Raw genomic sequence first — 10,351 nt, 5'->3', positions numbered from 1 at the left:
AGCTATTTTGACATTTAGAAAAGAAGCACTGCTAATTGAGTAGAAAAAACCAAACCTCGAGAACACCCACCGACCACAAATACACACATACACATAAATGAAGTCTCAATCAGATCTGAAAATCACCAAAAGTTAAACCACTGAGCACACATGATGTCTTCACTGACTCATCTCTCAGAGCAGCTCCTGAAGTTCTCGGCTTGCCGCAGGTAATCTTCAAAGCAGAATACCACGATATTGTTACACGTGTAATAATTAGAGACTTGGGCAAAATATATATCAGCAGCATCACTTTTCGATTAAGACTTTTAGCTGCACGGAGGGGCCAGAAGATCTGCTTGGTGGAAAACAAATGCTATGAGCCTCAGGTCTGCGGGGATTCTCGTAGTTCAGGCTGCTGCGGGGACACAGTAATGTCTGTGTGGGGCTGTGGCGCACCAGGGGCATGGCAGGGACACCGATGTCCATGGGGACATCGAAGACCCAGCAGGGTCTGTGTGCGGTTGCGGAGGCTCGGAGGGACAGTGGTTTCTGTGGGTACACCACGGGCACAGCAGCGCCTGTGTGGGGCCGAGGGGAAGCCGCGGGCACACCGGCCCGTGCCCCCACAGCCCCCCGACCCCCGCAGCCATGGGGCCGACGGGTGCCCACTGCGCACGCGCGGGTCGCGCCCGGCGCTCGCTCGACTCGCCCCGCGCGTGCAGCACCGCGGCCAGCGCCCGCGCGCACGGGGCGGGGCGGCGCGGGGGCGCGCGCGGGATCGGCGGCGCGCGGAGTCGGAGCCGGGCACGGACGGAGCCGCGCCGAGCGCAGCGCAGCTAAGCGCAGCCCGGAGCTCGCCCGGCCGAGCCCAGCCGTCGCCGCCGCGATGTTGGACCCGTCGTCCAGCGAGGAGGAGTCGGAGGAGCTGGTGGAGGAGGAAAGCGGTAAGGAGCCGCTGGCGCCGGCCGCGGCGCGGCTCTCGCCCAGCCGCCCCGGAGAGGGCCCGGGCGGCGGCGGCGGCGGCGGCGTTGCCGGCGGCGGTGGGAGCGCCGGGGGGCTGCAGCCCGGCGGCCGCGGCAGCAGCGCGGCGCGGCCCGCCAGCCCCAGCCCCTCGGTGGCCAGCGAGAAGGAGAAGGATGAGCTGGAGCGGCTGCAGCGGGAGGAGGAGGAGAGGAAGAAGAAGCTGCAGCTCTACGTCTTCGTCATGCGCTGCATCGCCTACCCCTTCAACGCCAAGCAGCCCACCGACATGGCCCGCCGGCAGCAGAAGGTACCGGCCGTGCACTTGCCCTGCCCTGTCCTACCCGGCTCTGCCCTGCCGCCCAGGCCTTGCCTCTCCTCTCCATCACCCACCTCTGGCAGGTGGGCCTGCCCCTGCCATCCGCCCATTTGCCTGCCCCCTTCTTACCTACCCGCTGTTGACCTACCCCTTTGCACGCTCCTCTAGATACTCCTCTGCCTGCATCCTTGCCCAGTCCTTGCCTCTTCTGCTGCTCCACAGGCCTGCAGCTCCCCGGGCGCCCCAAGGGCACTCCCAGCATAGGGCACCTTGGGCCCACGTGGCGCAGTTTGCTGGCAGCAGCCCTGTCCCGGGGCTCGGGGAAGCCCCCTGACCCCTTGTCACCCTCCGTGCTGCTCCCCGGCGTGCTCTTCCACACAGAGCCAGCGCAGTGACTTATATCGTTGCTTCTAGTTACGCAACATCGGGATCGGGAAGTTTGAGATGTTGGCCATCTAAAGGTTGTCGAAAGGAGAGAAATGGGTCATATTGCTGGAAAACACCAGGCACGTGCTGTTGCCTCCTGCAAAGGGACTCCACAACTCCGTGCTTACTGCAAAGTTTGCTTAACTGGGAGTGCTGGCACTGACTTGGGGAGTTGCCGAGTCTCATTTCAACTTCTTGCAAGTGTTTATGTGTGGCAAGCTCCTCAAGACCGGCTTCCCAGCAAAATGCATCAGCAGAGGTTTGCGATGAAGTCTCTGCCACAGTCCTGGCTCTTCCTCCCCAGGTGTGTCACCACGGCAGAGCCGTGTGCTGCTCCAGGCAGAGGCTGGACAGGAGCACTTCACCTGGGCTCCCCATCTCCAGGAGCTGTCTTGAAGCTTGTTTCTCCTCTGAGGCACAAGCTTGTGGGCCAGGGCAGAAATTAAGTTTCTCCTGGATCTGGACACAGGATCTTTCAGTCAAATGCAGCCAACTTTTTCCCTGTGGCAGCCAGAGTTAGGTCTGTGATGTAATGTAGCTCTCTGAAACAGCTGGCCTATTTTTTGTCACCATTTTCAGTTGAGTTTCTTAGACTGCAGTTTTAGCCTTGATACTGTTCTGTGTTTACAAATGACCTTTACAATTCAGGCAGACTCCTGGATGTATTGATGCAAACAGCATTCAGTTCTGCTACACCACAGAACTATTATTAGTCATTGCAACATACGGAGGTAGGAAAGTGTATCTGTAATGTATCATGTAGTTTAAAGGCAATATAGGACAATCTGGTGTTGCTGGAAGGTTGAATGATCTGCTTTTGTTTGCTGAGCAAAGTACATAACTGAAATTATAGCCAGGTTTGGAGTTTCTTTTATCTGTTCTTTTTGCCTACAATGCTTTCCAACAGATTATGAATTTCCAAAGTAGTTTTGGCTTTTGTTTCCTGTGCAACTTCTTTGTGTTAGAGAAAGATGATGAAATTTACAATACTGTTAGTTTCGCTGAAATAAAACCAAGTAAATCCTGCAACTGTTTCTCACATGAAAGTGATCTGAAACTGACAAGTAGTTTATCCAAAGGAGCATGCAGCATCTTAGCAGTCCAGAGGAGAGTGGCTGGGAAGGACAGTTTATAGTCCCTGAAATCAAAATAGTGCACTGTGAAAGGACAAGAGAGAAGAGGAAAAGGTGGGGAATAAAGTGCAGGTGAAACAAAGAAATGAGGAGTAATGAGAAAAATTACAAACTGGCAGCAATACTCGAGGGTATGTGGAAGTTACACAGGATCTTGGAAGGAAATAATCCATTCTCTGTGAAATGAAGAACATAGGGAAACATGTCTGGCTTATTAACATAGCTAAAATAGGTGTGTCTTGGGGGCTGATCATCTCCCCTCAAACTTAGCAGTGAAGTGGAATTGGGAAAGCTAAATTTAACATGATAACACATGTCAAACACCCTTTTAAAGGTGAATTAATTATGGGTTTTTGTCTTCTCTATATCCCTATATTCAGTTGTCATGCTGGGAATAGATCCTTGCCCTTTTTTCTTAGCCATGACTCCTGTTGAAGTCAATTAAAGAACTATCAGAGCCTGGAGTTTGTTGATGAACTTTGTGTTCCTCTGCTTTGCTTTCCTCACACATCCCTCTGGGAAAGTGCACCCTTCCTTTTCTGGCTGGAGGGGGACCAGAGGGTGAAGGTGTGGGACTTGATCACTCTTGAGCACTGTGCTTCAGTTGCAGTATATTGATTGGATCTTCAGTAATGATGAAACTATCAGGTGCTCAAGACTCACCAGAGTAGAACAAATACATTTTGCTTTTTAGGGGAAAGGTGAGAGAAGACTGGGTTTTGGTCCTGCTCTGATGGAGGCTGTTGGGTTAGTTTGCTGGTCAGCAGAGGAGGCATAAACTGCTTCCTTTCCCATGTGCTATTTGCCTCTCCACCTTTACAGTTTGTTGTTTACCAGGGAATTGTTTCATCCTTGAAGAAATGGGGAGCAGAAGACCACCAAGCATTGTCATTTGCAGCCTCCAGACTGGTGTGCAGGATCACGCTCCCTCCTTTCCCAATGGTGCTGGGCAGAGAGGCTGCAGAGGGGGCTGCTTGATCCACTGCATGTGTGGGCCCCTGGAGATGCCAGGGCCTGAACCTGCCCATCTGCCCACTCACTGCCCATGGACAGGGCATCTGGGAGCCCCACTGGAGCTCTGCCCAGGTGAGGGGGCCTGGCTTCACACCAGGCTGCTCAGACCCCACACCCATGTCAGGGAGGTGCTACCGCAGAAGTGTCTGGGCAGAACTGTGCAGCAGTGAGTGCTGGGGACCTGTCAGCCCCGCTCAGCAAGTTCTACCCAGTGCTGGAAGGACAAGGATGAGGTTTGGCTTCGCCTGGCTCATAGCTCTCCCCTTGTAGCACAGAAGATGCTGCCACCCCAAGCACAGCCTAGGCAGGTGACCATGGCTTTGCAGGTGAGGCAGTAAAGCTGTTGCCCTGTGGAGTGGTTTCCTGGCTGGGTTACCTGATAAGAGCCAGCCCATCCCCACCACAGCTGGAGGACCACAGCTGAAATGGGCTGTGTTGCAGTCAGCCCCTGCCAGGCTCCCAGAGCCCAGGCAGCTTCTATAGCTTCACCTTCTTTGCAATTTTCTCAGATAAGAAAGCATTGATTTTTTTGTGGCTGCAGCACTGAAGTTCTTGCCTAGGCTGTAGATCCTTGTGGTACCTCTCCTGAGGTGTGTAATCCTCCCCCCTTGATCCTGCAGTGCTGCTGTGTCAGAGCTGGCTGGTGCCCAGAGACCCAGGGGCCACATGTTCTGGTGCTGTGAATGCACTGGCACAGCGGGCACTGGTTGTGTAGCCACACACCTGTGTGTAGTGCTCAGGAGCTGGAAAATGCAGCCTGGTGTTCTGCAGCACTCATGAACCACCTTGGAATAAAGGGAACTATGTAGTTAAGGTGCTGTTGCACCACAAAGGTAATTACCTGCTGTTTGATAAATTAGAATGTATATGAGAGCAAAGAGAGCAGCGGAAAAGTGTAAATGGATGGTGTAGCTGGGTATTTATTGCATGTGAGCACAACAGCACTGCTTGTTTACACCAGCAGCAAACTGTTTCAGATTTCCAGATGAATTTAAGGAGGCGCCACTCAGAACTGGTATTTTTCTTATCCTGACACCCCAGAAATTTCAGCAATAGAGGAAAAACTGTTCTTTAGATCAGCATGTTCAAGTCTGCACCTCTGTTTTGGGTTTATTTTGATGTTTATGGGGTAAGGCTCCACTTGAGTAACTACACATCTGTGACGTCTACCTGTAAGTTCTTTTATTTACATCTCACTAGCAGTATTTCCTAAGGGAAGAAAGGCTTATTCGATACCTGCCTGTGCTGTCTTACTTCCCACTTAGGTTTCTTTTTTAAGCCACCACTGAATTCCAGGCACATTTGAGACACAGACAGTGGTCTGCAAGATACTTATCCCTGTAAAGCTTGGTGAAATAGGGAGATTTTATTTTTGTCTTCTACCCCAGGTGGGAGAAAGGTGCAGTGTGTGGGCAGCCCTTACTAGACACTGGGGAATCTGAGCAAGAGACCTACTGAATGTGGAGGAAAAACTCCCATCAGAACTTAAAATATTGCTGGACATGGAAGGCTCCAGCCTCACGATGCAGCTCAGCAGGAAAGTGGCTTTGCCAGCTCCATGCCTCTCAGAACAATGTGTTTTATTACTGCAGATGGCACTGAGCTTGGTAATTGCTTGCCCAGGATGTGTGTGGTCTTTTCTCTAGCTCATGCTGATTTGTTGGAAGTAGAGTTGAGACAACCAGCTGTGCTTGGTGCCTGTTCCCACTTGATCCCAACTGTCTGAAGCCTTTGGGAAGAGAGCTCAGCTGGCAGCCTAGGAATGTTGGACAAGGTGGGAGTCTGTAGTGATGCAAACCAAGCATCCTTGGGTGTGGGTTGTACCTCTTGCTAAATACCTCCAATAGCACGGCAGTCAAAAGGCACAGCCCAGCCCTGGAACTGGTGTTTGCTCCTTCAAAATAGCATAAACTGACAACACTTGTTGGGAAAGGGGCAGCAGAAAGAACTTGTTAGGAGATAAAATGTGGAGAGCACATTAGGTCAGATATCGCTGCAGTCGTGGTTGCTATTGCCTGTTTTCCTTTCTGCAGAGCAAGGGAGTAGGCAGGCAGGAGAGTAAATCAGTTCCCAGTGGGATAAATGTGGGATGAAAAAAGTTCCAGATTTGTTGCAGATTACCAGGGCTACTCCTGGGAGAAGTGGCGCATGATTTGGGTCCCTGTGTAAGCCTGTGGGATGACGTCAAGTGCATTAGCAAAATTCTCAGTCAAATTCAGCAAAGCGCTTAAGCTTGTGCTTTGCTGAATGGTGACTGATTTAAGCACAGTGCTTAATGCAGAACAGGTGTGAGGGGTCAGAAACTGTTAAATTGGTTACGATGCATCTTAAAATACTGAATTTCTGCCATTTCAGCAGGTACACAGATGCTACAACATTTAGGAACATAGTAAAGCTAGTGCAGCCTTCCAAATAGTCGCATACTTCTTTCTTATCATGGGTTGGATTGTTACTTCTGCCATATTTACACAAGTTCTCTCATAAAACCACCAACACATTGTTCTTCTGGGACAGACCCTGTCTCAGCTGGTGTTGGAACTTGTTTTAGAAGCTTTCTGCTGGAGGAATTTGTTTTTGTGGTCAGATTCTGCTCTGCTGGTCCCAAGAAACCCTTGGAGATTTTTGGTTTTCTCAGCTCTGCAGGGCAGGAGAGGTAAAGACGATGCTCTGCTTGTTTTCTGTCTGTTCCTCAGTTGCTGTCTAGTGCTGTTTAAAAAGTAGATGCAAGGTCCAGGCAGCTCTCAAGCATGAGCTGGACCTCATGCTCTGCTCTGTAGTTGCACCAAAGCTTGCAGGATAATTATTAGTGCTACATCTATACAACCTGGAAGAGTAGTTAGGGGTTGGCTTCACCACTTAGATGGCTCAGTGTGGGCACAGGCCATTGCCACCATCAAATGAGAGCTGTATGTGTGGCTGGGCGCTTGGCTGGGTCTGTCCCTAGCTCTGTGCCAACCCTAAAGTGAAGGTGAGCCTGCTTGCGGAGCATCACCATGGGGAGGATGCTGTGCTGCTTAGCAGTGTGGTGTGCAGAATGTGATTACTGTGCTCAGATTGTCTGGAATCTGCAGAAAATGGTTGTTTTCAGTTAAAACACATCATTTATTTTGCCAGTGTCTTATCTTAATTTAATTCCAGGAGATATTAAATATTTGTCATACTTTGGCTATTTATATACTTGCAACTTATTGGATTGTGAAGCTGGTAATTAAATAGGCTTTGAGCTTGGTCTTTGGCTGTTGTAAAACTTTGCAGTTCCTGATCCATAGCCTGACATTTCAGTTATTGTGGGTGGCACCTCTTGGGCCAGAGATGTTATGAACTCAGAGTGGAGAGGACTTATCAGATCATGCAGCTCCAAGCCTTGCTAAAGCCCATTGTTTCCAAAAGGTGTAATTTATGGCCTTGCTTTGCGTAGTCTAGACACTCTCCTCGAAGCACTTTGCCTCTTGCACAACTTGTAATTCCTTCTGCTGAATGGTACGTCACTTGTTCTCCATTTACCTAAGTGGAAAGTGGTCGGCAAGTAATTTCCCTATGCAAATTTTTCTTAGCTGGAGAAATATTTAATTTGTTTTTAGCTTATTTAGCAGTAGCAGCCCAGCCATCACAACTCTGCTACAAGCAGAATATATAAAAAACCCCAGAGCTACTGCCAGTGCTGTAGTCCAGGGTGGTACAAGGTAAACATCCTGTTTCTATTTCATCATGTAAACTTGATCAGTATGTTAAGACCAATCAATACAGTATGACCAATAAAGCTGTTGCTTGGATGGTGTCGATGTGAATCCAGCTAGTGACTTCAGCAGTGCCAGGGTTTCACCCACAAAGTGATCTCTATAAATCACATATTTTAGTGTGTCTTTGAGAATTAAGACTAATTAAAACAGTAGAGTTCCCTTAAAACAGCAGACAAGGTGAGCAGCTGTTGGTGAGCAGCTCCTCTCCATTTGTCACCCAGGAGGGTGGGTGGGATTTGATGGATGGCCCCTCAAAGGTCTTCCCTTCCTGGAAATAGAACAGGGTGAGGTCCAAGGGAAGGTGCCACCTCACTGCCCAGCTCTTTTAGAGTGTGGTGCAGGCATGGCAGGACAATCAGAATTGTCTCCTCACCTTGGATGCTCTGTATGCAGGTGGCATCACCAGCTCCCAGTGAGTCAGAATTGGTCCACCCTTCTTGAAGGGCATGCTCCAAGGTCCAGCAATAGGGTCCAGCTGCTTCTTCATGAGGGTAGGAAAGGGGAGATGAAAGAGATGGAAGGTTCCTGGGGAGTTCCACTTTGTCATTACCTTGTAGGTACTGACAAGAATACACAAAGCATCCTAACCTGGCACTTGCTTAGGAAGAAGTTATTTGTGGGTACAGGATATTTGGGTTGCTTCAGCTGGGTTTTCCTCTGAATTGCATGGGCTTTGTTCTTAAAACTGGACATAAAGTGCAGTCACTGAGTGTTTGATGTTAACCTTTTGAAATTGTTTGAAAAGGTGCTTTTAGTGATAATATCTGGTATTGTTTGTCTGTGATTCAGGCTGATAAAGTCAGACATTTCCTAGAATTTAAACACCTGAGTCAAAGTGTCATGCAAATATTTATTCAGCTTGGGGTAAGTGATGCTGTGTTTGTAGTTGTCATACTTCAAAACCTGTCTGTCTACTTCACAGTAAGGTTGGGAGCTTGGACTTTTAGTGGTGTCAGGTATATAGTGACCCTCATGGGCGTCTCTCCATACCCAAGTGTTAATATTTAATGAAGAAACTTAATGAAATTTAGATTTAGTCATGTTTTTCCTGTCCAGAAGGGTGGATTTTTTTAATGACAGTGCTGTGGTGTCTATCTTTGGGGACTGGCAATGCTATGTGCAGATCTCAAAAGAACCCCATTGAATTTGGTAAGACTTTGGGCTGATGCCACAATGCCTTTGTGCAATACCCTGGCAAACAGGGCTGATGGTCCAGCAGTGGCCTTTTGTGATCTCATGTGCTAAATTAGGGTGACATTCACACAAGGGCAGGGTGCTTTTTGACTTTCTAAAAGGAAGAGTCTTCTAATCTAGCTTTGTCTGTAGACCCCTCTGCAAACCACGTCCTGTTCCCTTTTGGGGTGGGATTTAGATCCACACTTGATGATTTAGGATTAGCATTTATGAACTGGATCTGATCCTCTACAAGCATGGAGCAGAGTGACCCTGTCCCTGCAAGTCTATCGCTCGCTGTATGTCTTTAGCCAGGTGAAGAATCTTGGGGGGAAAAAATTCAATAAACTTTCTGGCAGTGGAAAAGAAGTACTTGTTTTGGAGTTGTCATTGCCTGATGCACTTCTGCAGGAGAAAGAGGCCTGGTATCCAGAGCAGCTGCAGTACTGTGGCATGCACAGGCTCAGTTCAATACCTTGGAGTGGGAATAAAAGGGAGTGGTTTGGCTCCCGATTGCCTGTCTGGCAGAGGGGAGAACAGTAACAGGGAGGAAAGACTGTTTTCCAGGCACACACTTTGAGGAGCTACTGATTGAAGAAGCTATTTGTTAAGAGTTGTCTTGTTGAAACAGTCTCACAGGTTGCCTTGTAAAAAGCAGTGTCTGCTCTAGCATTTGAATTTGATTTCTAGCATTTGAATTTGATCCTGAGAACCCACTGAGCAGGAGAGGATGGCGCTGGGTGTTTGCAGATTCTGTAAGTTTGTAGCAACCACTGATGTCTGTTGTTGCACTGTGTGTTTTCAATGGATGAGGTGTGTGGGGCTTGCTGACTCCTGTAGAATTTGTGAAGTTACCGAGGCAGATGGTGCTAAGTTGGCGTTGCCCTGGGGTGCAGAAGGCTTCAATCCTGTTGAAAGATTTTAGCACTTTAAGCACCCCAACATGTGGCCACAACCCACAAGTTTTTCCCCACCTCCACATCACAGGGGAGCAGCCCCATGCTTTCCTTGGAGTCCCTCAGAGAGGGGCAGTGATTTGCCTTTGTTGGTAGGGATGTGGGTGTGTGCATGAGGGTCATTTCAGAGCCTGGAGTGTCACAGCCAACATACAGACTCTAGTTGAGATTGGAGAGGACAAGGTGCCTGGCTGGTGGCATCCTGGTGCGATAAAGGGACTTGGCTGTTAGAGGGAAGATAGACCGGTGCTCCTAAATACAGCTCTGTGCTCACTGATGTTGGTTCTACAAGAAGGCACCCACCCATCTGATTTCCAGCTGGTGCTTTGCTTAGAACTCTTATCCCAAGGAGTGATTTGGGGGATCCCTGTCCAGCCAGTTGGCTAAATGAACGTAAATACTGCAAAGACACTTTAGGAAGAAATTTCTGGGCTTGCTCTGGCCAGCCTTGACATGTGGCTGGTACAAGTGGCTGTGGAGGGGAGAAGCTGCTCCATGAGCAGCCAGCCAGATGCAACATATATTCCACTCTGCACTCCCCTCAGGTGTCTGATGAGTGTGGGCTGGGAAGGAAGGAGCATTCAGGTATTATGTTCTAGGCCCAGAAAATACTGGATGGTTTGGGAACAATTAGGTGCAGCCATCCAG

The 10,351-nt window shown here is 49.3% G+C and overlaps 1 protein-coding gene across 6 annotated transcripts in view; it reads left to right on the top strand.

Annotated features, from left to right (window-relative positions):
- Positions 1 to 781: 781 nt before the first annotated feature.
- The window catches only part of CADPS (calcium dependent secretion activator), a 210,823-nt gene continuing 201,253 nt past the window's right edge, over positions 782 to 10,351 (top strand). For 4 of the 6 annotated variants that reach the window (XM_069028367.1, XM_069028365.1, XM_069028366.1 and 1 more), the window contains exon 1: positions 800 to 1,252. In XM_069028367.1, the coding sequence (XP_068884468.1) occupies positions 869 to 1,252 (384 nt within the window). In that variant the 5' untranslated portion in view covers positions 800 to 868. Of the gene's footprint in view, positions 1,253 to 10,351 lie in introns of all 6 variants that reach the window. The other 2 variants (XM_069028361.1, XM_069028360.1) reach the window with 1 other exon arrangement.

Source organism: Aphelocoma coerulescens, chromosome 12, assembly GCF_041296385.1.
Source record: "Aphelocoma coerulescens isolate FSJ_1873_10779 chromosome 12, UR_Acoe_1.0, whole genome shotgun sequence".
In the NCBI taxonomy this organism is placed as follows: domain Eukaryota; kingdom Metazoa; phylum Chordata; class Aves; order Passeriformes; family Corvidae; genus Aphelocoma; species Aphelocoma coerulescens.
The sequence above is the reverse complement of the archived record's forward strand: the minus strand, read 5'-3'. Positions and strand labels throughout refer to the sequence as shown.